This window comes from Colletotrichum graminicola (assembly GCF_000149035.1).
Source record: "Colletotrichum graminicola M1.001 genomic scaffold supercont1.32, whole genome shotgun sequence".
NCBI classification, from domain to species: domain Eukaryota; kingdom Fungi; phylum Ascomycota; class Sordariomycetes; order Glomerellales; family Glomerellaceae; genus Colletotrichum; species Colletotrichum graminicola.
Genome location: NW_007361036.1, coordinates 360,066 through 386,802, shown reverse-complemented (window position 1 = coordinate 386,802; position 26,737 = coordinate 360,066). Strand labels below are relative to the sequence as shown.

The 26,737-nt window shown below is 52.2% G+C and overlaps 8 protein-coding genes and 1 non-coding gene across 9 annotated transcripts; 3 read left to right on the top strand and 6 right to left on the bottom strand.

Moving 5' to 3' along the window:
* Positions 1 to 187: 187 nt before the first annotated feature.
* On the bottom strand, positions 188 to 1,747 carry GLRG_07773 (uncharacterized protein; the record flags this gene model as incomplete). The annotated part of the gene is made up of 3 exons (XM_008098332.1): positions 188 to 877; positions 915 to 1,616; positions 1,718 to 1,747. The coding sequence occupies 3 exons, from the start codon at positions 1,745 to 1,747 to the stop codon at positions 188 to 190; spliced, it is 1,422 nt and encodes a 473-aa protein (XP_008096523.1).
* Positions 1,748 to 5,495: 3,748 nt separating this feature from the next.
* GLRG_07772 (uncharacterized protein) lies at positions 5,496 to 7,597 on the top strand (the record flags this gene model as incomplete). Its single annotated transcript, XM_008098331.1, has 4 exons — positions 5,496 to 6,136; positions 6,197 to 6,697; positions 6,752 to 7,225; positions 7,282 to 7,597. 4 exons carry the CDS (start codon positions 5,496 to 5,498, stop codon positions 7,595 to 7,597), a joined length of 1,932 nt encoding a protein of 643 aa, XP_008096522.1.
* A 106-nt stretch (positions 7,598 to 7,703) lies between these two features.
* GLRG_07771 (uncharacterized protein) lies at positions 7,704 to 8,120 on the bottom strand (the record flags this gene model as incomplete). The annotated part of the gene is made up of 1 exon (XM_008098330.1): positions 7,704 to 8,120. The coding sequence occupies one exon, from the start codon at positions 8,118 to 8,120 to the stop codon at positions 7,704 to 7,706; it is 417 nt and encodes a 138-aa protein (XP_008096521.1).
* A 343-nt stretch (positions 8,121 to 8,463) lies between these two features.
* On the bottom strand, positions 8,464 to 9,192 carry GLRG_07770 (splicing factor 3A subunit 2; the record flags this gene model as incomplete). The annotated part of the gene is made up of 1 exon (XM_008098329.1): positions 8,464 to 9,192. The coding sequence occupies one exon, from the start codon at positions 9,190 to 9,192 to the stop codon at positions 8,464 to 8,466; it is 729 nt and encodes a 242-aa protein (XP_008096520.1).
* A 569-nt stretch (positions 9,193 to 9,761) lies between these two features.
* GLRG_13197 lies at positions 9,762 to 9,833 on the top strand. The gene has a single exon. It is a non-coding gene; the product is annotated as a tRNA-Trp (tRNA).
* An 861-nt stretch (positions 9,834 to 10,694) lies between these two features.
* GLRG_07769 (uncharacterized protein) lies at positions 10,695 to 11,968 on the bottom strand (the record flags this gene model as incomplete). Its single annotated transcript, XM_008098328.1, has 6 exons — positions 10,695 to 10,915; positions 10,973 to 11,140; positions 11,194 to 11,279; positions 11,335 to 11,534; positions 11,623 to 11,868; positions 11,939 to 11,968. 6 exons carry the CDS (start codon positions 11,966 to 11,968, stop codon positions 10,695 to 10,697), a joined length of 951 nt encoding a protein of 316 aa, XP_008096519.1.
* Positions 11,969 to 13,677: 1,709 nt separating this feature from the next.
* GLRG_07768 (glycosyl hydrolase family 43) lies at positions 13,678 to 15,352 on the bottom strand (the record flags this gene model as incomplete). Its single annotated transcript, XM_008098327.1, has 2 exons — positions 13,678 to 14,739; positions 14,804 to 15,352. 2 exons carry the CDS (start codon positions 15,350 to 15,352, stop codon positions 13,678 to 13,680), a joined length of 1,611 nt encoding a protein of 536 aa, XP_008096518.1.
* Positions 15,353 to 19,889: 4,537 nt separating this feature from the next.
* Positions 19,890 to 20,462, top strand: GLRG_07767 (LysM domain-containing protein; the record flags this gene model as incomplete). Its single annotated transcript, XM_008098326.1, has 2 exons — positions 19,890 to 19,949; positions 20,061 to 20,462. The coding sequence occupies 2 exons, from the start codon at positions 19,890 to 19,892 to the stop codon at positions 20,460 to 20,462; spliced, it is 462 nt and encodes a 153-aa protein (XP_008096517.1).
* A 1,733-nt stretch (positions 20,463 to 22,195) lies between these two features.
* GLRG_07766 (uncharacterized protein) lies at positions 22,196 to 24,054 on the bottom strand (the record flags this gene model as incomplete). The annotated part of the gene is made up of 5 exons (XM_008098325.1): positions 22,196 to 22,361; positions 22,423 to 22,842; positions 22,907 to 22,941; positions 23,016 to 23,755; positions 23,880 to 24,054. The coding sequence occupies 5 exons, from the start codon at positions 24,052 to 24,054 to the stop codon at positions 22,196 to 22,198; spliced, it is 1,536 nt and encodes a 511-aa protein (XP_008096516.1).
* Between the last annotated feature and the right edge of the window lie 2,683 nt (positions 24,055 to 26,737).

The window sequence follows — 26,737 nt, the reverse complement described above, 5'->3', positions numbered from 1 at the left end:
GGCAAAACCAAGTCTATATATAATGCCCTGCCCATCGCCATCCATGCACGCGCGCCCCCGGTAATATGATCAAACTACAAGCTAGAATTACAATATGGGTTTGTCCCCCCCCCCATGGCGGCCGGGGTATAGTTAGTCATACATCCATCTCTCTTTCTCTTTCTCACGTTTCTCCTCCGACCGGGTCTCACTCGTCGTCACTGTCGCCGACGTTGGGGCCCTTGGGCCGGCCGCCACTGACGGCGTCCCGGGCCCAGCGGCCCAGCGACCGCAGGCTGCCCTTGATCCAGCCCTCAATCTCCTCCTCGGGCACGACGATCTGGCGCGCGCGCTCCTCGTCCTCCGGGCGGATCTCGAAGCGGCGCATGCGGCCTGCGATGCGCGGGTCGACGACGACGGGGCTCGTCCAGATGCGCTCCTTGGCGCGCTCCGCCTCGTCGGCGGACTCGGGCGCCTCGGCGGCCTCCCTCCACACGCTCTTGACCCAGTTGGCCTCCTCGTGCTCGAGGGCGCGCTGCAGCTCGTCCTCGTCGTCGCCGCGCCACTCGCGCGAGGCGGCGAAGCACGCGGCGGCGACCTGGCGGCCGATGTCGTCGGCGAGGCGGCGGCGGGTGAGGTAGCGCTGCAGGCGGGTGAAGGTGCCGGCGAAGCCGAGGAGGTGCGGGAAGGGGATGGCGTCCGACGGGGAGAACTCGTCGGGGATGTGCGGGGGCAGGTGGGAGGCCGCGTAGTCGAGGGGGGTGTTGTGGGGGACCGGCTGGGGCGGGCGGTCGGGCTTCTTTTCTTCCTCCTTGGGGGGTTCGTCGTCGTCCTTTTTTTTCTCCCTCTTCGGTGCTGCCGGCTGCTGCAGCGGCGGAGGCGGCGTCGTCGTTGTCGCCTTCGGCGGTCTGTGAAGAAGAAGAGGTGGTTGGGACGGCGGCCTCGGCCTCGGGCTTGGGCGGCGGGTCGAGGGGGCCGAGCCAGCCCTCGTGCAGGCCGCGGACGTACTCCTTCCAGGTGTGGCGGCCGATGACGATGTCACCGGCGGGGCCGCCGTACTCGGGGACGCCGTTCTTCCGGCGCACGGCGTCGCGGACGTTCTCCTCGGTGGGCAGCAGCTCCTGGTCGGGCCGCTCTTCGCGGGAGCGGCGGCGGCGGATCTTCTCGGCGACGGCGGCGCGGACGTCGCCCTGCTGGCGGCCCTGGACGAAGTCCCAGTCGAGGCCGGAGGCGGCGAGGACGGGCTTGACGTACTCGAGGAAGTGGTCCTGGGCGACGCGCAGGCCGTCGCCGGGGGGCGCCTCGAGGAGGATGGTGAGCTTGCGCGGCATCTCGGAGGGGCTGGCGAGGGTCTCCCGGGCGAGGGGCGCGACGGCGCGGGCCCAGCGGGCGGTGGCGCGGTTCTTCTCGCGCTTGTCGTAGATGACGGCGGCGGAGAAGGCGCCCGTCAGGGAGAGGAAGATCATCCAGTTGCGCGAGGGGAGGCGCTTCGGGGGCCCGCGGAGGCCCATCATCTGCCATACGGGGTTCGGTTTCGCGGCTTTGTAGCCCTCAGCGGCCGAGGCGGCGGCGGCGGTCGTGTTCGTGGTCGTGGCCGTGGTAGACGTTGAGGGGGCAGTGTTCGAGGTTGCGGCCGCCTGAAGAGAGAGAAGAGAAAGGTGGCCGTGTTAGTCTTCCGTGAAAGGAACGAAAACAAAAAAAGAGAAGACTATTCGATAGGATCGTAGCTTTTGCTCACCTCGGGCGGCGTGGGTTTGGAGTCCGCCATGGTTTAGGGTATGGGCCGGGCGGAGAAGGTATTGGTTGTTACAGAGATTCGGCAGACGAAAATGGGGGGCATCACAGAGAAAGGATGCGGTCGAAGAAGCCGGCGGCTCGCAATGCCTCGTCGTATCGTATCGTATCGTGTACCTTGAATCCGGGGTCAGGAATGAGGCTTATGGAAATTTTACCGCTTGGGCCGCGATAAGAGCTTCGCAGAGTTTATCGCAGGTAGCCGTCCCAAAAGGGCATGACGCGGGTTGTCATCCGACCGCTTTCCCTATACGGTAATGGTCTGTGCACAGCACTACATTACTTTATTGTAGCAGCAGCAGCAGCAGCGGCGGCGGCGACCGCTTAATCTTGATTCGACATGTGGTTTAGATTCAACGCGTAGTTTACTGTGTCATGGTTTTCTTTTCTGCTTCAAGTGGGACGGACGCATGGGGGAAACTCCGGCCGTGATAAGCTCGTGACGAGAGCCTGGGGATGCCTGAAGCGACGTGATGCTGCTCCCTCTTCATTAGCTCCTCGGTTTCCGAGAAGCTCCAGGGCATTTGAAACACCAACTAATCCTATCCACTGTGTGTATGTGTATGTGTGCGTGTGGAAGGAGGAACTCTCGGCCGAGATGCTCGCGGGAGCCCCCCGGCCCTGCGGCCTGGCGATCTCCAGAATTGACAGCAGACCTGAGCGCATGATCGTCTCCTTGGCAGAAGGACTCGAATAGACATGGCGTTTGCCTGTCCTGCGTTGTCATTGGGCGGCGAGGGCAGCAAGCATGAAACGGTGAATGAATGGGTCACTGGGCAAAAAAGTCTGACACAGGCAACGAAAGGCACAGGACGTCATTCAAGCCTCGTCTCGTCAGTTATGCCGGCTGGAAAAAGCAGTGGTGTGTCCGATAGCTCACCGATGGGCGAATAGGTACGGACGGACGTAGGCGTACGTAATGGAGATTCTGATTCTGTGTCAAGAGTCGGTGAGGAAAAGAAGCATTCCGACCAGTGTATGTATGAATGGGCGCTGGGTTAAGCGAGATCCGATCCCCGGCCCTCACACCGAAGGAGACATTTGTCACTCATGCTTCCCTCTTTCTTGCCCAAGTAAAACATGTGCAAACACACCGAGTTTACCTACATGAGGCAGATACCTGCACCACTTCGTACTTGCCTTAGTAACAACACTCTGTACCATATTGTATCCGTATGTAGTAGGTGTAGGTAGTCGTCCTGGTCCTGCCCCCCTCCCCCTCTCCTTCCTCGTTATTAGCCTACCGCCCCGCACGTTTTATGGGTCCGATCGGGCAGCAGCGGCGGTAGGTAACAGAGATGCAGGAAGGAAAGGAGGAATATGTTTATGCTGTTTATATGTATTTGTACTTACATTTACCGAGTACTCACATATGTACACTACAAAAGAAATGACCCGAGGCAGGCAGGGAGCCGTGTTGAAGAATCTTCATGTTTGCTTAGCAGCAATATCGGTATCATGCCCGACCCGTGACCCATAGCATAGACCCAGAAGGAAGAGAGAAAAAGAAAAGAAAAGATGCAAATAAACGCGACACCTCGGCTGCACCTTCAACGGTCGACAAACCTTGTTTTTGTTTTTACTTGGTTTTTTATTCTCTTCACCTCGTAGGGCCAGAAGTCGAGATGCAGCGTGCAGGATGGTGGTGCCAATGAATGCGACTCGGTCGGCCCCCCCCGTCCCACTCTCTAGACGAAGCAGCCAATCCAACTCCATCCTCGTTCTCGAATCTCAGGGGTCGCTGGGGTCCGACGAGGGGAAGCCCCTCCAGGGCCACCCAGATCCACGTTTCTGCTTCAGCGTCTCCTGAGCCAGGCCCAGTCCAGTGTAGGTACGGTGCACACTACGATGTAGGCGTGTAGGTAGGTAGGTACACACGTACCTATCTTGCAAAAGCACCTCTGGCGGCTTCGACTTGGAGAGAGCAGGAAAACAAAAGGTAAGTACACTCAATGTACTTAGTGTGCTCACCTAAGTGACCTGTATGGCGTACGTGTACTACCTAACTACCTAGGCTGCTAGGTAGGTAATACTGACTGGGCTCACAGACTGGATGACACCGAACCCAATTGCGTTCCAAATGTTCGACAGAGGTACACCGGTACCTGCATGTACTTCTGCCATTGGGCCAACCTCCGCCCCTTGTCCGCATCGTCTTCCCCTATTCTCATGTACTTGTACATGGTACTGCACACGGATAGTACCTATGTGCATCTTATTTCCTTCCCCGCCAAGTCACAGAGTTGAATCCTCCCGCCCCTCAACCGCCTCCGCCTCCTCTTCCGTGGCCGTCAACGGCGACTTGTCTTTGTCGTCACTCTTCAGTCAACCAGGCGAGCACCACCACCACCACCACCATCACCTCAGACTACCACAAGCCGGTCTCGTGACTTGGACTTCTCTCCCCTCCCTCTCTCTCCTTGCTCAAGTCACCAAGGTGCCTCTCATCCCGCCGCCTCAGGTCCCGATTCCTCCCCGACTCTGACAGACCCGACCACGAGCTAGCAGCGAGCGACCTGGACGCCCAGCTTCGTCCCGTCTCCTTTTCCCTCCCACCGCCACCTTTACGCCTTATCGACAGCTCCTCTCCTTACCCCCCCCCCCCCCCCCCCTTTTTTGGGGGGGGAAAAAAAACCCCCCCCCACCCTTTTTACGCCCATGGAGGTGCAGCAGGGATACGGCGAGTGAAGGTACTAGTAATGCCTCGAGTACGGCCGAGACATTGTTCTCGCGTGGTGTAACACTAGGGCACCTTATCGCGTGTTTGGCGTTCTGCGCCATACATCCCGTGGTGAACAGGAAATAATCCCGGATGCGGGTTTCGAACTTGCATTAGGCTTAGTGAAGGGGCCGCACATCGGCAAAGTTAATGCGTCCTAATAACAATGAACGACACCGTGTAGTATAATATGTTCCAGACTTCGAGCGGGTTTTGTTAACATACTGCGGAAATGACTTTGGTCTTCGCTAAGACAATACCACTCTCCAATCGTTACCCACATCTCTGCTACGCGTGAGGGTCCCCGAACCTACGATTGTAGTGGCCTCGAACAGAACTAATAAGGCTGTACTCCGTGGACAGATACTATTTACGGACGAAGAACGTGAGGAACGTTCTAGCCCCATTCTTTCCAGCCATCACCCCTGGCTAAACCGTTCGGTGTGCCTGTGGTGGCAAAATAACCACCTCCACCAACCCTTTTACCGCCCATCTCACCCCTTGGCACCAAAAAGGTACGAATCCTCAATCTACGCCTTCCCCTACACCGTTGTTGTTGTCCTTACACTGCGTAGCCCTCACTTTGCCTCTCTTCATCTCAACCGGGGCACACGCGTACTGACTCCTCCTCTACAAGTCTCACTGGGTTGCGACCGCCTCTCATTTACTCCACCGCCCACCGCAATCTATTCTTCCCTCGACAACCGCATCGGGGGACGCCCCGAATCCATCCAACCACCCGCCTTGACCCTGCCGCTGCACCCTTCCCTCCTCCGTTGCCGCCTCCCACCCCCGCCGCCGTGCGGAAGCAATAGTAGCAAGGAATAGCAGCCATAGTAGCACTCGATCTGTTACCTCAATTCCATCTCCGGCCTGGCCAAAGCACGTCCGCTGTCAATTAAAATTGTCATATTGCTGCTGGTCGCCCGCATAGTCCTCGCAACCCCCCTCCCCTACCCGCACACGCCGTGACCCTTCCCCGAGTCAAGACGAAACCTTCGCAATGGACGGCAATAATAACCGCCTCTACCTCAACATCGGGAACAACGATCGCTTGGCTTCTGGCACCGACCGACAGTATCCCACCACCCCCTCCACCTTTCCTCAGCCCGTTTTCCCTCATCAGGGTCAGCAGCATCAGCAGCAGCAGGCCGGCATGCAGCAACAACAGCAGCAACAGCAGCAGCCGTACGCAGCTGGGTACGCCTCCTCTGGCTACTTCAATCCCAATCAACAGCAGGGCCAATACCCTCCCCAGGGCCATGGAGACTACAACAATGCCGCCTACCAGCCTCGTTCCAACACGCCCGGCACCAACGACCCCAACGTCGGCCTCGCTCACCAATTCTCCCACCAGAACCTAGGCGGCGCTGCCCGCGCATCACCGTACGGCTCCCGCGGCCCCTCCCCCGCTCAGCGACCTCGCACCGCCGGCACTTCTGGACAGCCGTCCTCGGGTTACGGTCACTATGCGACGCCCCCGATGCCTAACCAGTCGGCCCCCGCCGATATCTTCGGCCCGGCCCCCGAGCGCCTCTACGAGAAGTACGGCCCCAACGCCAATAACAACCAGAAGAAATGTACCCAATTGGCCTCCGACTTCTTCAAGGACAGCGTCAAGCGCGCGAGAGAGCGCAACCAGAGGTAAGCGACGACGGCGGCGGCGACGGATGTGCAACTTGACTGACCGTGCCCGCACCGCAGACAAAGCGAGATGGAGGTCAAACTCTCCGAGCCCGGCCAGGGCCAGCAGAGACGCGAGCAGATCTGGTCCACGGCCGGCCGCAAGGAGGGTCAGTACCTGCGATTCCTGCGAACCAAGGACAAGCCCGAGAACTACAACACCATCAAGATCATCGGCAAGGGTGCTTTCGGCGAGGTCAAGCTGGTGCAGAAGAAGAACGACGGCAAGGTCTACGCCATGAAGTCCCTGATCAAGACCGAGATGTTCAAGAAGGACCAGCTCGCCCACGTCCGTTCCGAGAGAGATATCCTGGCCGAGTCCGACAGTCCCTGGGTCGTCAAGCTCTACACAACTTTCCAGGACTCGTACTTCCTCTACATGTTGATGGAGTTCTTGCCCGGAGGTGACTTGATGACCATGCTTATCAAGTACGAAATCTTCTCCGAGGACATTACGCGCTTTTATATTGCCGAAATCGTCCTTGCCATCGAGGCCGTCCACAAGCTGGGCTTCATCCATCGGTAAGTCTATCTGGACAGGCATGAGCTTCTGGAAGCTGACCCGCCTTTCTTCAGCGATATCAAACCCGACAACATCCTGCTGGACCGCGGAGGTCACGTCAAGCTGACCGATTTCGGCCTGTCGACCGGTTTCAACCGTCTGCACGACAACAACTACTACCAACAACTGCTGCAGGGTCGGTCGAACAAGCCGCGCGACCGTAACTCTGTCGCCATAGACCAGATCAACCTTACTGTCAGCAACCGGTCCCAGATCAACGACTGGCGTCGGTCGAGGAGACTGATGGCGTACTCGACCGTCGGAACGCCCGACTACATCGCCCCCGAGATCTTTACAGGTCACGGCTACACGTTCGACTGCGATTGGTGGTCGCTGGGCACCATCATGTTCGAGTGCTTGGTCGGATGGCCTCCTTTCTGTGCCGAGGACAGCCACGACACGTACCGCAAGATTGTCAACTGGAGACAGACATTGTACTTCCCCGACGACATCCAGCTCGGTGTGGAGGCCGAGAACCTCATCCGAAGGTAAGTTTAGACGCCCTCCCTTTATTGTTTCGCTCCTCGACTGACATGCGACACAGTTTGATCTGCAACACGGAGAACCGTCTTGGCCGCAGTGGCGCGCACGAAATCAAGCAGCACTCGTTCTTTAGGGGAGTCGAGTTTGACAGCCTGCGTCGCATCAGGGCACCCTTCGAGCCTCGCCTGACTTCGGCCATCGATACCACCTACTTCCCCACCGACGAGATTGACCAGACCGATAACGCCACCATCCTCAAGGCGCAAGCCGTCCAGCAAGCCCGCTCGGGTGTGCCTGCTGTGGTCGAGGAGTCTCCTGAGATGAGTCTTCCCTTTATTGGCTACACGTTCAAGCGTTTCGACAACAACTTCCGATAAGCGTCATACCCAGATCATTCTGGTGGACAACTCGGCGACATTGGCTCCTCGCATCGAAGGGCCGCCTGTTTTGCCGAGCAAAACGAAGGCGGGGGGAGGGGGGGGTTTACAGAAGAGCACAAGGCAATGTCTTGCTGGTTACTGCATTTTTGCTTAACGGCCGGTCCAAACACGCCAGATTCTTGTTACCAAGACTTGCATTTACCATTGTTTTTTTTTTTTTTACTCGACTTTCAATCACTGCATACAGGGCGTTGATACGCATCAAGATACAAAAATCGCACACATCATGTGGATGGAAGCGGCGGGTTTGGGTGTCTCTGGAGCCTTTCATCGAGACGGGGCTGGGGATGCCTGGAGCATATATTCTCACGAGAAGCATGAGTAGGAGGCGAAACCAGACAGGAGGGGGAGGTGGTCGAGAAGGGAGGTAGGCGTCGGATCTAGTGGAAATGCAGGATCTAGAAAACACGTCATGGATGCCGTTGTGAAATTCAGGAGACACTAGGACGGCTGGCAACATCAGCAGGGTGCGGAGATGGACGCATGCAATCGAGAGGAATGCAATTGACAACAAGACGAACCCATGATGGTCACTGTCTGTCTGGTATTGTGATTGTTATGTGTGCAACTTTCTTTTTTACCAACTTGGATGTTAGCCCGCCGGCACACAATCCTTACATTTTGCCTTGACCTGCGCCATACGCCGTGATATCTTGTCGGATACATATGCCTCTGCAATACGCAAGCATGCCTGCTGAATGATTTATACACACATGCCCGCCGCGGACACCCGGAAAAAAAAAAGAAGAAAACCGTTACCCCCCCCCCCTTTCTCCCTCTTGTAAACGCGAGCGCACCTCACCTCACCTCCTCGTGCCGGGAGCGGCGACATAACGCTCTTCGCGCTCGGACATGAACATGACCTGGAGCCAGTACTCCTTGGCGTCGGGGTCCCAGTAGCTGAACTGCTTGCCCTCGCGCTTGTCGAGCTCGCGGGCGGGGATTTTGAAGCCGCAGGTCTCGTAGGGCTCGGCGGCGACGAGGAGGTACTGGAAGTTCTTGTCGGGCTCCTCGACGCGCTGGGTGAAGGCGTTCATGACCTGCCACTTGGGCTCGACGTCGGGGGCGACGTCGGGGTACTGGAGCTGGAAGAGGAGGCCCTGCTGGCGGGTGACGGGGTCGCGGACCTTTGTGATCTTGTAGCCGGGGCGGCCGATCTTGATGAGGTTGCGGCGCTGGGCGTTGGCGGCGCCGAAGCCGGCGCCGACGACGCCGACGGGCAGGCCGGTGGCCGGGTCAATGTTCTGGCCGCGGCCCTCCTTCTGCTCGCGGGCGGCGCGGCGGGCGAGGTTGGTCTGGTGCTTCTTGCCCTGGGTGTGGGCGAGGTAGGAGCCGTCGTTCTGGTGGACGGTGAGGCAGAGGCGGCACTCGAAGGAGCCGACGTGGTTCTTGAAGAAGTAGGGGTCCTTGTCGAGGTCGATGGTCTCGAGGGCGAGCTTGCGCAGGCGCTCGCGGCGGTCGGCGTTGGTCGCCGAGAAGGAGGCGACGCCGCCGCCGCCGAACTTGGAGCCGGCGCGGTTCTGGTAGTCCATGCTGGTGGTGGTGGTGGTGGTGGTTTCGCTTTCGACTTTTTTTCCGTTTTTCTTTTTCGTTCCGTCTATTCAATCGAGCAAGTCTATCGGTTGGAGGTGGTGTATGTGTTGAAGAGGAGGAGGAGGATTGGTCCGAGGTTCTCTCTTATGTGGTGGTTTAGGTGTGGAAAATGCGATGGAAGAAGCTACGGGAGTCGGTTCACGCGCGCGCAATGCACAACGCCCATGCTTCGTTCACCTCACCTCGGTGAAGGGATCGACTTTGTCCGCCCCCCCCCCCCCCCCCCCGGCCGGAGGAAAAGTTCTTCCGAGAAGCGTGTGGGGCCGTGTGCACAACCCATCATCCCCACCACCCCCACCACCTGTCGGTGAGGCTCGGTCAGGCCCTGGCTTGTTCACGACTTCACACACACACACACACACACACACACACACACACACACCTCAACCCAAACAACAAACAACGGCTGCACACACACGCTCCTGACCATACTGAAAGCCTCACTTCCTCCACGTCTCCACTATTCAATCAATCGAGGTCTTGGCAATAGCAACAAGCAACGAACGGAGGGGACGTGGCGCAATGGTAGCGCTTCTGATTCCAGTCCAGAAGGTTGTCCGTTCGAGTCGGGCCGTCCTCATCTTTTTGCCGCTTTCTGAGGCCTGATGGCTCTTAACTGCCTCTTATGTTCAATTGTGAATCTTTTAGTCGTCACTGGAACGTTGACTCTCTCGAGAGAAAGTCGACAATACGAGTTCGTCATGCATGTACACTTACAGCAGCAATCCCCCTCTATGGACTAGGCGTGACTAGCATCACTGCGCCAGCCGGCCGGCGCAGCAGAGGGGGATGACACAGGGATCTCTCCTCGGAAGCTGCCAGGGTTCCGAGACGGAAATCCCCGGTTGAGAGTTCAAGAGACGTTCAGAACAGTCACTGTGGCTTGCGTAAACGCCCGCTGGATGCCCACCTGGCCAATCTTGCTGGTTTGACGGGGGGTCGGTCCCTTTGAGGCACAATGAGAGCTGCTGATTAGCAGATCGGAAACTAAATGAGATGCTTAGACCTCTCGATGTCGGCAGGGGCTCATGTGGGTAATCAGTCACCCGCTGCCTTAGTATTCAGCACAAATTGCCTATTTCCGGAATAAGTTCTCAAGGCCACCTTTACACTATTCTCGTTCGCATGTTGTATGACTTGGACACTCAAGCCTTCGAAACAATCGATAATAGGAGGACCATAGATACACCGGACCATGTACATCATCTGCCTGTATAAATATTACAGACCTACGCCAGGGTTCAAAACATGAGTGTGCCTATTTATACTATATATGTTCGTAGGGCTTGTAATAAGTTGACATTCAAAACCCCAGCAGGGTGCTCTCTAAACCCATTAGTGGTGGAAACAGTCCACTTGAGCTAACAATTACCCAGAAACGAGCATAGACTTGACAATAATGATCTCTCTGCCCACGTCGGATCCCCACAAAGACAGGCCATTAAGCACGGTCCTTGTATTCGGCCTTACTGCTGGAAGTCCCGGCGGTGGACATGACTTGAGACGTAGATAAAGTTACGTCTTTGGAGCGGCCCTCGAATGGGCTGCCAATTTTCCAACCCCGCGACCCCGCCTGTTTCTGCCAAATACGCAGGTATGGGCGGAGGGAGGGCAAGATGCTGACTATGAGGCCAATGTGCCCATCTGAGACCGCCATAGCTTCTGTACTTGATTCAGCTTCGAGAGTAGAATCGGGCCGAGGAACGACGGTCGACTTACCGCCTGTGTTGAGAGCGGGCACCGGCGTGAATACAGCTTGGACCACGAACCATCGTGCAATGGTGATGAAGATGTTGATCAAGCCGATGCAGAAAGTAACGCCGGCACTGATCTTTTGCGCCTTCGACATATTCAGCCTGCTGATGCAGACGAGCGGAAGGATAAATACTGGAGTTAACTACGTGAGCAAGAGGCGAGACTGTGCCGGGCATTCTACTCACTAAGGATGTCCGAGGTGAAGTGGAAAGCCCATCCAAGATTGTCGCTCACTTCCCAACACCGAAGGGGGCAGCTCTGACTGTAAGACCTGCAACAGGTGATCAGCAACCATGGGCGTGTCCCAGTGGAGGGGAAAACGGTACCAGTAGCAACCCCACCTGCAGAGGAACAATATTATGCAGATGGTCGTGATGAAGCCGGCGATACAGTACAACACGATGCAGGCCAGCGAGATCCTGATCTTGGCAGAGCCATTGCCAAAAATCTCATAGTATAGGGCAAGGAGCGTCCCCTTGTTGCAGTACTGTTCAATGTAGAACGGGAAATACAAGAAATAGAGCGCCTGTGGCATCCCCATGTCATGTCAGATTGTGCGTGTTCGGCTCTCTCGAGGCGCTATGCGCGGCGCAGATTGCAACCAGACAACGTACCCTGTAGACGCGAACTGAATCCTCCTCTGACGCCACCCATGTGGTCATCCTGAAGTCGACGGACGAAGCGTAGATGCCCCTCTGGTACAGCGTGACGTCGACCGCGTTCAACGAGACGCCGGCCGCGAAGGCCACGGCGATGAAGGCGTCGCTGAGGACGAATCCCGACTTGAGGTGAAATATTCGAAGGTAGAGCCGCGCGAGGATGAGGCAGAAGGCGATGCCGATGAGCGTCCACTCGATGACCTATGTCGCGTTCGGACCGGGGGGTTAGTTCGAGATGCGAACACAAAAACCAGATCGAACATGTACATACAAGCAGTCCCTCCCCTGCTAGTTTGCCCATTTTCGCCCAGCAACAGAAGAGACCCGACCCATTGAAATAAATATAGAAACCAAGACTGTGTCGTGACAAGAGCCTTTTGGCCGGCCCTTGCCCATCAGATCGGACCTATTACGTGGATACTGGACAGAAGCACACTGTCAAGAGAGCAAACCAGCCCTACAGGCTGGGCAAATCTCTCTTTAAAGAACCCCCATTCTGTCCCGTATCATCAGCCTTTTGTGGCTCTGCTTTCGTATGAAAGGATGGGAAAGATGATACAGATCCGATTACGCCATGCTTCGGGCATGCCTTACGGGGCATTGCTAGTCCAGCCACCGGGTAACCTGACAGCGTCCTGCATAGTCTGGGGATCGGGACTGACTCGCTTGAAGGGCAAAGGCCCAGCACGCGCGCACCTGGCGCGATCCGGAGCCCTGGGCTCGTACTGGATGCGAGACAAGGGAGCCCAGACGGGAATTGGAGAGATCATCCCCATATTGTCGATGATTCCGAAGCATAGAGACGGATAACAGTAATCTGGGATTGACTCTGATTCGATGCGAACCGCCTTCGCCGTGCGTCATGCCGCGTGTCATGCCCTGCAGAGGTGCAGAGCATTGCTAACCTGGCCAAGCCCGTGAAGACAAAAGGCTTCGAGGGAATGGGATCGCCAAAGGAAAAAGAACGGACCCCGGTGTCTCGTTCCAAGACTGGTTGGAGCTACCTGCGAGTCCGGGGAGGGGTGGGCTGCACACGGAATGATGCATGCGTCCCATGTGGCTAGTGGCTAACAAAGATTCTCGCCCTGCCGGCCGGTATCGTGTAACCACTGGCATCGGGTCCCTACCCGCTGAGACTGGCCGGCATTTCGGATTCTTCCGCTATAACCAGGCTTAAAGGGAGGGGGGGTTCGTCATTCCTGCTCCTTGCGCTGGTAGAAGATAGCCTACGGCTATGACCCCAACTTCACGTTCCGGCGGCGCAGACTAACTTGTGCGGCCCTTGCCGACGTACGACCTTCGACATTCTCTGTGGTGGGCCGACATGCCCTTCTTGTTTGATTAAGTTAGTGTCTCAGTATAATACAGGACGGCTTGTCGTTGCCCGTGTACATTCCACATGTGTTTGCGGCGTTTCAGTAGTTATGTCGCCTGTCTGTCTATTAGGAGCTACGTGACCCAAACGTTACTCCAGATTATGACCGACACACATGCCGCCCAGTGTGGATGCTCCATGGATGTGCTAAGAAGTAAACATTCGACGTGCCTGAAATGGCTCGCCGGGAGATCATTGGAAGATTACCTTGGAATTCCGGGAAGGGCCATGCTGACACTGCAGAAGGAATACATTGTGGCATCTTGTCCACCCCCCCCCCCCCCCTTTTCTCTCAGGGCATGAGCAAGTCAACACCGTTACTCTCCAAAGTCTCAATCTCCTGGCCGGGAGCCAACTAGAGAACGAGGCCGGCGCCAAATTCTCTACGAAGTCGCTGAAGGTTACTATCTCTCTGTTCACGGACGTCCTCAAAGGTAAAGCACCAAACCAGTGAGTACTGATGGGAGCCAGGGGATATGAATTGCTACACAGCTGACAGGTCAACCTCTGATCGCACATGAAACGCCACGTTACTCATCGTCATCTCACTGCAAATTGAACTCTGACTGATGTCCTTCCCAAGGAGAGCCGTTGTACGGCAGAGGACACACATCTTGGACCGTAGTTTATAGAATCTACTCCACTAGCTGGAGGGTAAACTCCTTCACCAGCACTGAGCCCCCCAGTGCCTTCGTCGCGTAGTTGAAGACGGCGAATCGGAAGGCCAAGAAGTACTGCCACCTGTTGTGGCACCAGTAGTCGGGGCCCAGCTGCGTGAAGTTCTCTCCGTCGATGGAGTACAGCAGCTGGGCCGGGTTGTTCGCGGCGACCCCGAACGTGGGGTGCAGATCGGCGACGATGCGGAGGTAGACGTCCGCAGTCCCATCGGCAACCCCGGACAAGTCAATGTCGGACGCGGTCGCCGTGGCCACGACGGTGCCGTTGGAAGTGGTTTGCCAGCCGGTGCTCTCGGAAGCGATGACGTCGTGCACGGCGACGAGCACGAGGGAGTCGCCCGCCTTCCGGAAGCCGATGTAAGCCGACTCGTCGCGGAAGATGGAGAGGCCGGCCACGTCGCCGTCGGCCATGTTGCCGAGGTTGAGGCGGAACGTGCCGCTGCTCTTGGGCCCCAGGATCCGATGGGCGAGGGTGTTGCGCGCGCTGTAGAGGTCGTCGGTGACCGTCGCCGTGTGGAGCGTGAGTCCTTCGGCGCCCAGCTCCCAGGCCGAGTTGTCAGGGTTGTGGTTGAAGGCCCATTGAGGGGAGAGCGCGGGGCCGTCAAAGGTGTCTGTGTACTCGCCGGCCGCGTTGACCTTCTTGTCGGTCTCGACGGGTACCGGGTATGTCTTGCCCCAGCCGCCGGCTTCGTCCGTCACGATGTGAGGCCACCCCTCCTCATCCCAAGTCAGCGGCGCGAGAACCGGGATGCGTCCGCTGGGGTATGCGTCCAGGAAAGCCATGTACCACCAGTCGCCGTTGGGGGTGTCGACGATTCCGCCCTGATGAGGCGTCCCGGAGTGCGGGATCGGGGATGCCATCCTGTCGAGGACCGTGTGCTCGGTGTACGGCCCCCACGGGCTATCCGCTTTCAGCACGTACTGACCATCGGCGGGCCTGGTCAACCAGATGTAGTAGCTCGAGTTGATGTGATAGAATCGGGCTCCTTCTAGATACCGCACCGAATCTTCCCAAACAACCTAGTCACGGGAATCAGCAATAAGTTTAACCAATTGGCCCTCGGTGAAAAGAGTTGACGCTCACCTCCTTCCTCACCGGCTTCAGCCCGTCGGGGGAGAGCTGGGCAACAGTGATGTTATACCTCCCATACGCGGCGTACATGGTGTCGTCGTCGTCGACCAGGATTCCCACGTCATAGAAGCACTCGTTGATGGGCGGCTGCGCGGTCCACGGCCCGGCCGGGTCGCTGGCGGTGAAGACCCAAGTCTTCATCTCCCCCGATTGGATGCAACCGTACCAGTAGAAGAGGCCGTTGCTCTCGCGGTATTGCAGGCTGCTCGCCCAGATGCCGTCGACGTAAGCACGGGAGGTGCCGTTCAGGTAATACTCGTCGCCGAAGACGAGTTCGGGGACGGAGTTTCCGACGAACTCCCAGTCCACCAGGTTATAACTCTTGAGCACGGGGGCGCCGGGGGAGTAGTGCATGGTGGAGGCCGTGTAGTAGTACGTGTCGTTGACGCGTATGACCTCGATGTCGGCAAGATCCTCCCACAGGACCGGGTTTGAAAAGGTGGCCTGCGCCACGACCGTGGCGACGACCGCCAGTAACACTGATGATAGTTGAAGCTTCATGTTTAGGTTTCCGAAGCATTGGGCAGATGGCTACACCCCAACCTCACTTGTATGAACACTACCTTTTATACTCGCTGGCCTGCTCGGAATTGATGTCATGACGATGGGCCCAAAGCGACTTCTCCCGAACTCGCCCTCCGCATCAAAACCAACCCACAAGAACCATTGCCGCATTGCCAAGTTGCCCATTTCACTTGCGCGCAAATAAGGCGCTCCCGTGGAACGAGGAGCCCGCTTCAGAGATGGATGCCGATTGGTGCGCAACACCTGGGTTGGGGCTGATCTGGGGAGGGGCGGTTAAAGGTGCAGTTCCGGGAATGCAGCCGAGAAGTGAGGAGAACTGATGAGGTTTCTCCCGCATGCGGAGAAGCTGAAGAGTCGGCAGTTGGATACACTTACTAACAATGATGTGTGTCGAGCCTCAACTCAACTCCGTCGTCTAGTTGCGGATGTGTTTTTGCGGCCCAGGGCGAGCAAGCCATCAGTGGGTATAGCCTATGAGATTAGCTGTGCATCGCTTTGGTTTCGTTATCATTGAGTTTAGACTGGGTTCGTAATATTGAAGCCTTGGTTGCCGTGTGTTCGTCGAACAATCTCGCGCTTTCTCCAGTCCCAGACCGGCAGATTTTGGATCTGATGGCAGGAAGTTATTTAGTCGAATTCAACAATACCGCCATGCTTCAATCGGGCGAAAATAATACGCGAGTTCATGCTATAGGTGATGGCCCCAAAAGAGAAATGTGTTGTGATAACAAAAGTGGAACCACAGTTGTCACTGCTACAACTGCACTTAAGTACTATTACGACATGTGTTGTTATTTGAACACCGTTTGACGCTAGGCTGCGTTGATTGAGCCAACTTATGACTGAATCCATGACTCTCTGGCATGTATTTAGGCGACCCAGGTTTGGTCTTCCTGAGCGGCCATTCTTGACCCTGATCTAGTTCTGGTACGAGTATTGATTCGGCCAGATGCTGCCGGGCTCCTCCTCTTGCCGTCGCGTAGAGACAAATGCGCCCACCAGAGAGCGGAACGAAGGTCAGACAATCATCACGATTAGGAGCAAACAAGTGATTGAAGGTAGTAGTGACGCCCAACTAGATGTCTTAGTGCAGCCACGTCGCCCAGTTTCTCACATAGTCCCGACCGCTTTACTGCTCTCTCTGGCAGTCTAGGTGTGTTCTAACGGCTAAGAGGACCGTTCACCGATAATCTTGTAAGGTCTTCAGAGTTCAAAATTTACCAAATGCTATGGCCCTTGTACTCTCAAGTAGTATTCATGTCGCGAGCACTGTCGGGATCTTCAGCTGATAATTACTGCCAGATGAAGAGACCGGTGTCACCGCTTGGACCTCGTGTTGATAGATACGATTTTCCCGCTTTGGGGCACCCGTCGAGTATAATCGATGGCTGTTAGAATGTTAATACTACCTGATCGTCCGATACCTAGGATTAGTTCATGATTCAGCACATAAGGGCACAGGCCGGATACTCGGCCCTTGGTCAACTTAATGAAGGGAAAACACTGTATCTAGCTGAACTAACTCAGGGAGTACTGAGCATATATGACTGTTTGTACGATAAGCAGTTAGTACATAATTGTTCAGTCAATAATATACTAATGATTCACCCCCTATGTTTACGAGTATTTGCATGTACGAGAGTCCATTTAACAATGGCAATGTCTATAGGCAATATAAAGAACACGAAGAACTGAAGAGAAGACAATGTCGATGAGTTTGAACAGTTGTGCATATTGTGTCGTAGCTCCGGCGACGACACCCGCGGTAACTGAAGCAGCGGTTATGGAAGCGGCAGCAGCAGGGTCCTGGCAATGAATTCTGTGGATTAGTCCTTGATCAGGGAGAGCCGATATCATAGCCGGGGTTATGCTGCTCGAGCGACGGGGCAATGCAATAGGGCAGTTTTGCCGGTTGCCCGAAGTGCAACTAACGGGGCGTGAGCCGGTCCCAAGGTCCCGGGTCGAGATTATCGTTGAATCCACTGCCATTGTCACCTTGGCAGTACGTGTCTCGGTCAGAGTTACATCTTAGTGCCGAAGCTACTCATTCGTCCCAGTGGACGGCAGCAACTGCAGTGGAACGGACTTTTGGACTTGCCGAAGATGCTGATCATAGTCTGGGTAAGTAACACATCACCTAGATGAGGAAATTACAGGGTGTGACCAGTGCGGAGACGCAATTTGATTTGCGAGTGTCTATGCGAACTGCACATCACTGGTTGTGGGGGATCGTGTACTATTTCTTACGGACCATCATCAAATAGCCCTCCTCTATGTAAAATTCCAACCACTTGCAGCACGCCTTCAACGTCGCCAAGTCGATGGCAGTGACGCACTATGTGTGTGAGACAAGTGCCGTATGCGAAGTACAGGCGTAGAGCAACATCCAGTTTCACGACTGACAGTGAACAATACGGATAGGAGTAAATGTTAACTGCAAGTGTCCCAGAAGTATCCGTATGCCCGCGGAACTCCGAAGTCATGAATCGCACAACTGGGCCCTTGTGTGAAGCACGCCTCCGAGTTTGGAGCAATCCAATACTAATAGACTTTTGGCCTACTATGTAGATGGAAATTACAGATGTCAAAGTCCGTTCCTGTTTCCTCCTAGTAACCCTTAGATAGCCAGTGCACTTTTATTAGGCGGCCAGTGTCTAACCTGATCTGGAAGGACTGCCCCATGGGAGCTGGAAAATACCATATTCCGTCACCATAACTCTAACTAACCCAGACCCTAACCAGCCTAACCACTAACCCTACGTATTTTTGAGAACCTTTATATCTATAGAAGATACATAGGGTTAGTGGTTAGGGTGATTAGGGTCTGGGTTAGGGTCTGCTTTAGTTAGAGTTAGGGTGATGGAATATGATTATTTTATCTGTGTTGGGGAAATCTGGCGGTAGTGGCGGTGTCTCCAGATTGGGTTAGACACTGGCCGCCTAACAAAAGTGCACTGGCTGTCTAAGGGTAACCTTCCTCTTGGCCCCTTTAGATCACAGGACGGCGGCGGCGTTGCTCCTCGGGGCTTATTGTCTTGAGCAGTTTTAGCTGTTGGACAGGCAATGCCTTGCATATTGTACATTTCGGAATGGCCGGGACACCCGGAATTTCCGAGAATCTTTGAGTTTAGCCAATTAAACTTTTGTTGGTCTGGGGAGTACCCGGAACTGTACTTGCGATGAGTGGAGAAGACCTTCCAGTATCGACCAAACTCTCAAGAGATTGCCCGGCGTACATGTGAACACAACACTGAAATTTTGATACTCTGTATGATTTAGCTTTGGTAACAGGAGTATGGTTTGAAAGTGGTGTGAAAGAGAGATACTCGACCATGCACCCGAAGGTTAGATGACGTGGTTACTCGCGCGCACATTGACGTGGGGTCGCCAAGCGAAATTGGAACTCAGATTGATTGCCCCAGGGATGGATGCTGTGCTTTTCATCTTAGCCCCCGCATCAAGATGGCCTGGCTGGCAGGGCCTTTGGTGTTCTCATCTCTCAGAAAATAGTCAGTTGTGTAGTGCCGTCTCCGTCTGCTTACGAGACCAAAGCCAATAGCAATCAGTTGTGCAGGTTTGCACCTATGGCAATTTTGATATTTTCAAGAACACCATTGTTTTGCCATTGCGGAGTCGGGATATGATAGGGACGAATATAGTGGCAGCGTTATCATTGTATCGTTATATAAAAGTCAACATCTATAGAGATGTGCACGTCTATCAAATTTACAGAGAGGTTGCCCTAGTTCGTTTTATGACTTTGAGCAATATTACAAGGATTCCCCAAGGTTTAGAACCGGCACGATTCACAATGGTTCCTGAAATTGATAATTTTACACTGTTTGACTTGCCAAAGGCATGACGACGGCCGAGATGACTCGGAAATCCAACCCCATGGTAAGGGAAGAAAATAGGCCACGCAGCTGGGGCAACAGAATTGAATGATTGATTGGTTGATTGATGATTGATCTGTTGATCCGTTGATCGGTTGATCGATAATTAATGATGTTGATTCGAAGTTGAAAAACGCCAATTGGCAGCAGCAAAAACCCCTTTTTTAAATCCACCTACCTAGTCTGCTCCTTCCACAAGGGAATCACGGCAAGTTGAGTTTACCTGTGGAGGGGGCTGTGCCGGTTCGTCAGAAGAGACCTAGGAGAAAAAGCCAAAATTATGATACGATTGGATACCAAGATGCTTTCACATAGAGCCCAATGAGCCTCCAAGTTCCCCAAACACACCGTCCTTACCGAGGGTTCCTTGCAAGCATCCGGAATGCTACCGTCTCCACATCCAAGGTTTCGGTTCCCTCTTTTCTCGGGGGCAGGCGAGGATTTGTATAAGTAGCAGTATGGTTGCTAGTATCGTCGAAGGCTTTTGGAACCATCATCAGCCTCCAGCTCTTCGATCCAGTCACTCATTGAAAAACAACATTCGTTCCAATACCAACTTTCAATTACACGTCCAACTCGTATCAATATTTCGTTACGTTCTTCTAATTCGACCAATCAAAATGCAGATCTCCGGACTTTTCTCCATCCTCGCCGCCGTTGGTGTTGTGGCCGCGCTTCCTGTAAGTTCAACCAGTCTTGCCGTCTCCGCCCAACAATTCCTCCAAGCTATCGACAGTTACGACAGCCATTTGCGGTGACAATTAGGGACATTGTATTAACGAATTGAACAGCAGAAAAGTGTCTCCTGCCCAGGCGCTATTATCGACTACGTAGTGCAGACCAACGACACTTTGACCTCGATCGCCACTAAATACGATTCGGGCATCTGCCAGATCGCTTTGCTCAACAACCTCAGCGACCCCAACTACGTCCTCTCCGGCGTTACCCTCAAGGTTCCGACCGACGTCTGCGATCCTGACAACTCCTCCTGCCTGCCCTCCTCGGGTGGTACCGCCCCTTGTGTCATCAAAGGGCCCGCTAGCTGGACAGTCCAGTCAGGCGAAACTTTCTACATCATCGCCCAGAAACTTGGTCTCAACTACCTCGTTCTGGAAGCTGTAAACCCGAATGTCGAGGCTACGGACATCGCCGTCGGCCAGGTCATCGATGTTCCCGTCTGCCCCTGCTCCTAGCTCAGTGCCTTGAGCTATTAACCTATTTGGAGAGCTTCAGTGTTGAATTGATGAATCTTCCAAATCTGAGAGCTTGAAGACCAGCTTGACAATGGCCGCGCCATGGTTAGGATACTGGAACAGGGCATGGCGGTTAGGCCCATTACATTCCGCAAGTGACTCTGATCGAGGGGACTAGGAGGCAATTAGGGCAGAATAATTACTATTCCGATTAGGTCTTCAAGATATAAGACCGGCTTGAATATAGATAGATAGAGGGGAGACATTATTAAACTTTTCTTCCTTCTCTAACACCTATTAGCCTGATTAAATCTTGAGCCTTTCCTACAATTAACTGATTGGACGTAATAACGCAAGACGATTAGGAGAGTCACTCTTCTGATCGGCGCAAGACTTGTCTCGATCAGCCGATGACTCAGTCTAATCGAGTAGACTAGGGAAGCTCCGATCAAGTTGAGTTTACACTAATCAAGGAAGCATCTTGTGTTGCCTTTAAGGTTGTTAGTGTCTCTTCTCTGAATCACTGCACCGCTCTAGTCCCTCCTACCCTACACACTTTGAAAACCTTACTATGGTATCAGGCCAAAGTTTAACCCCCTCGTCAGGTAAATGTGGCCGTGCTTTTTTGATTATTTCAGCGACGGTACTTTGAGGTTCTTGTGCACATCTATCATAATTCTGGCCAGTGAGAGTCTCTCATACGTGGGTCACAACTCCACACTACCTGTTATGGAGTTTAAACTTACCCATCATACCATAGTAGGAGAGTGTTATATATGAGTAATAGCTTACTTAATAGACATGGATGTTGATGCAATGAAATCTAGTTTAGTTTCATGCTGTGCCTTGTGGGATCTAGGACTGGCTTTGGCAAAAATAACGGGCAGCCATGCCAGCAAAAAGCTTGCATGAATACCTACATCTTTGGCCCAAGAGAGGCCTGCTTGTACCCGTGCTACACACCCCAGCTGACTAACGGGATTTCGGAGAACCTCCACCCGCGTCAGCGGGTGCTCACTGGCCATACGAGCACACCACCCATACAAACACTTGCACTATAACACTAAGATACACTAAAAGCCTATTTAACTAAGGGATTTATTTCTGCTATCTACTTAAGGGCTAAAACTCTAAGAAAGTAATTATTAAATCTAGAATAAGGTTAAAAGTACGTCTATATTTTAAAAAATAAAGAATACCTACTGCTTATACTAGTTTCAGTAACTATATATAGTAGAAACATAGTATAAGTTAGATTTATATAGTATTAGTATTAAGTTTACTAAATAAAGCTTATAATATAGAACTAAACTTATAGAATTATATTATATAATTTTTATTTAATTATAGCTATTATACTACTTTTAATTCTAAGACTCTTATTCTTAGAAATCTAGTGTGTTTTTATGTGAACGAATAGATGGTCTGTACATATGGCTTGTGAGCACCTGCTGACGCGGGTGGAGGTTCTCTGAAATCCCGTTAGTCAGTTGGGGTGTGGCACGGGTATGATTTTCTGATCACAATAGGCTCATGTTCTATGTTCCACCCACTGCGACTTCGGAATTTTCTATAGGATGTGTGATCAAAAACAACTTCACTCTATGCGGAGCGTTTTAGGATCCATACCAGAAGTCAAACTTACAATGGCCTTGTCGGTGAAACCGCCCTCCATTCCAAACTGAAGCGCTCTTTAGTTATTGTCAAACGAATGCTTTCTGGCCGCTGTACACTCATGCCACCGCCGTCTTTTCGACTTCTTTGACGTTTTGCTGAGCGTGGACTCTGGCGGCTCCAGCCGCAGAGTTCTCACCATCGAAGAGCATGGCAATCTCTTCCAGTGTCGGGCCCTTGGTTTCGACGAAGAAGAAGTAGATGACTAGGCACTCGATAACAAGGCTATGCAGGAGAATTCTTAGCGGCTTTCCTCCGCACAGAGAGACTAGGCCACAAGACTTACACAGCAACGTAGACCAAGTAGAACCGCCATTGCAACTGCTCGAGACCCAGAGGATTGACCCATTGATTGAAGACGCCACTGAGCGCGGTGAAGCAGAAGCACAGGTTGAGGCCCTTGGCGCGGATGTTGAAGGGCAGGATCTCAACCGTGTACGACACGGTCAGACCGGGCCAGGCAGCTCCGGCAACACCGTAGAAAACGAAGATCATGGCAACCACGGCGATGCCCGCCGATGACGACTCGGTTTGGGCGTATACCGCGCTGCAGGCCGTCCAGATGGAGAAGGAAACCAACATGCCCACGCCAGCGAAGAGGAAGAGCACGCGGCGTCCGATTCGGTCAACAAAGAAGGCCGCAGTAAGGGAGGCGAGCCAGGACCAGATTGTAAGGCCGCCATTGATGTATGACTGAGTGACCGAGCTGGAAGGAGCATTCAGTTAGGCTTCACGTACAGCAACAAACGGTACGGACGGGTACGGCTTACTCTTTGATTCCGATGGTACCGAGAATGACGGAAAGCTTGGACAAGTCGTATCAGCAGACGCCTCTGTAGGAACATTGACAACTTCTTCTTGTTATTTTTTTTCACTTACATAGTACGAAACCAGGCCGTTTCCACTGCACTGGGAGAAGATAGCCGTCGCAATAATGAGCCCACAGCGCTTGCGATTGCCGGGGGTGCGAGCCAGCTCCATCCATCCGTTCTGCGAGGAAGCCTCCTTCTCCAGCCTCAGAGTAGTCGAGATCTCGGCTAGTTCCCAGCGAACGAACTCGTCGCTCTCGTTGTTGTTGCCGTGATACTTGACGAGGACGCGTTGAGCCTCGGCCTCTTTGCCCTTGCTGATTAGCCATCTCGGGCTCTCCGGGAGAAACCAGATGGACAGCAGCTGGATTCCCGGCATCAGGCACTGCAGACCTGTGGGGAGCATCCATTGGATGTTTCCGGACTGGTTAGTTAGCGTACCGAAGCAGGTCCATGCCGAGATTATGCTGCCGAGGTACCAAAGAGTGTTGTACAGGGTCGTGACTTTGCCCCTGTGTTGCGGGTGCGCGACCTCGGTGATCAGGAGGGGGCAAGTGGCGTTGGAGATATTGGAGCCGGCCCCCACGATGAAGCGGCCGATGAGGTACACGGCGTCCCTCTTGGAGCCGGCGCCCTCGGGAAAGGACTGCAGTAGGGCGCCGAATATGACGATGGTGCAGCCGATGGCCGTGCCCCATTTCCGGCCAAGACCGTCGGCGATGTAGGGAGCGAAGAGCAGGACGAAGAGACCGCCGAAGCCGGGCATGGCGCCGATGATTCCGAGTCGACTTCCGGAGGGATGGTCAAAGTCTGCACACGAGGATCTTGGTCAGCACAGGAGCTGAATAACCGCATCCGAAGTTCTCGCCATAGTAAGGAGAAAAGAGAGCCGGTTCCCATAACTAGCCAAACGAGAGGTTGCCAATGCACCTACAGCCCTGCCACGATTGCATCGTCTGGAGACCGTTCAGCAAGCTGGCGTCGTACCCGAGCGTTGTAGATCCCAGGAAGAGGAAGACCATATTGAGGTAAAGCTTCCTGAGTTGGACCTGCCTGTACCATGGCACCGTTGTCGCCTTGGGAGGTCGCAGATGAGCTGTGGGCAACATTGACGTGGTTAATGCCGTCGCTTTCCTTCTGCTTGAGTGCCATTCCTGGGCTTTTCCATGTGCGAGCTCTCGAGACGACTTGCGGAAAAGGGATCGTGGCCGAAGACTGAACAGACAGAGAGGAAATGGCGTCTCACTTTGTTTCACCTCAAAGCTGCAGCGTTTAACAGCTAATAAGTTCTGCTTGATTAGTAACGTCGACCCCCGAACCTTGATCCCAGGAACTCACTTTGTTTCACCTCAAAGCTGCAGCGTTTAACAGCTAATAAGTTCTGCTTGATTAGTAACGTCGACCCCCGAACCTTGATCCCAGGAACGGCAAACTACTCCGCGCTTTAAGTCCTAGGAGGTAAACATCCTCCCTACACGTCCCCTTTATCCTGGGATCAGTATGTTGTCCCACCTCTAAATCCTTGAAATAACAAGCCACTTCACTACTCAATCCCAAGAAAAGGCGGCTCTCCATTTATTCTTTATTCCTAAATTATTATCAGTAGGCTGGATCCTACTGGCTTCCTCTTAAACTTACTATTAGAATGGATCTTTTTGGGATTGGTGTAGAGGGACAAATCCACAGTTGGCGAAAGGAAAAGTGATCGCGACAGCGGTGGAGACGGGAACGGGAGAGAAAAAGTTGGGTTGAGAATGTTGATTGCCTAAATCAATAAAGGACCCCCTTGCTGACTAAGTCAAAGCACCCACTTATGGCCCCCCCCTGCATTTGGCCCACCCCAAAAATGCCTCCCAGCCACCGACTTTCTAGATAACCTCCAAATTCAAACTATTACAACATTTTCAATTTTTCATTAAATCACTTTATTTTTTTAGAATACCTTCTTTAATACCCTATAGTCTAATATACTAAAGATAAGGTTAAGGGGGTAATTACTAATATTATAAGTAGTATATCTTATTAGGTTACCTCTAAGTAATAGGGTGTACTATAATTAACACTTTAGTATTATATAAATAGTTACTAGTAGTAATTAGTTACCTTTAAAGACCTCTAGCAACTATTAGCTACCTAGGAGGCTAGCCTGGCCACTTAGGTGACTACCTAGGCTGACCTTAGGCTGCCACTAACCTATTAATAACTTAAGGACTTTACTTATTACATCCTCTATGCTATAGGGGATACCTAACCTATAGGTAAGAGATAAGTAGATAGCTTTATTAGGAGGAACTTATTTATTAAGGTCTAAAGAAGTTAATCTATTAATTTAAGGTGTGTTAATAAGGTATCTACTAAGGTTATTAAGGACTAGTTTAAATATCTTACTATACCTTATATCTAGGCTATTAACCTAGCTAATAGATATAATATAGATAAGACTAGTATCCTTAAGGGTAAAGGTAATAATAGGCTAGTGCTAGGTAGGGCTATAATATAGGTAGTAAGGAAAAAGCAGCCTAGATTAAAAGCCTAGGTATTTATTATTAAGTATATATTTACTAAAAGTAATACTTTTTATCCCTTAGTTATATATAAAAGTAAGAAGGTTTAGTAGTAATAGTTCCTTTTTAATCTTAATCTATATAATAAATAGGAATTTATAGTAATAAAGAATAAATAGACTACTAATAATACTACTATTAAATAGTTAAAAAGGGTCTTCCTCTTTTAGACTAAGCTATTTTAGCCTAATTAGGCTAGACTACTTATCTTAAATAGGTATAGGAGCTATATAATAATAAAGTTTATATAGCTATACTATATTAATAACGTCTATCTATTATTTTTACCTCTATATATTTTCTATATCCTCTAGCTACTTAACTAGTTAGTCTTTAGCCTTATTAAGGCAGTATATAGGAAAAAGCTAGGATATCTAAGTTAGTAAATTAATTCTATTATTATAGGTAAAAAGAACTTTATTTCTTACTATTATAAGGCTTATCTAGCTAAATTAACTATAAGTAATATTAAAAGTAGCTAGAAATACACTAAGTTATAGCCTATTAGTATAGTAAAGCTACTTATAAATAGGCTACTAGTTTAAAAGGTAATAATAATACTATTAACACTATTAATACTACTTAATCTAGCTACTAGAGATACCTATAAAGCTTAAGATACTAATAGTATAGATAGTTAGCTATTTAGTGTAAAGTAGTCTACACTAAGGAAAGTAAAAGACCTTAAGGATTAACTTTAACTATTTAGCTAACTAAAGTAAAATATTACTATATAACGCTAGCTCTTTAGAAAGGTTAAAAAAGGCTTCTAAGAGTAGTTATATATACTAGCTACTACCTAGTAAAAAATAAGCCTTCTAGAAGCCTAAGTTACTAATAGTATAACTAGAAAATAGAAGGCTGTTACACTAGATCTAAATATAAAGTTTGTAATAATTAAGGAGGTGCAGTAAGCCTAGATTGCGGCTAGCGATGCTAAAAGTGAGCTAGATAAATCTAGCGTATTGGAATTACCTAGTGAGGCCGAAAGCTGTATTATTGTGGTATTAAGAGGTTGTTAATAGTTAATTAAATAAAGTAGTAGTGTTGTAATAGTATCGTTTTTAAGGTAGGCTAAATGTAGGGGGGGGCTATAAGTAGGTGCTTTAACTTACTTTGTTAAAAGGGTAATATTGGTTTCACTAGGTTAGTGATATAGTTAACTATACGTATTAATAAGCAGTGACAAATAATAGGGGTAAATACTAGTTCTAAATTATACGTAAAG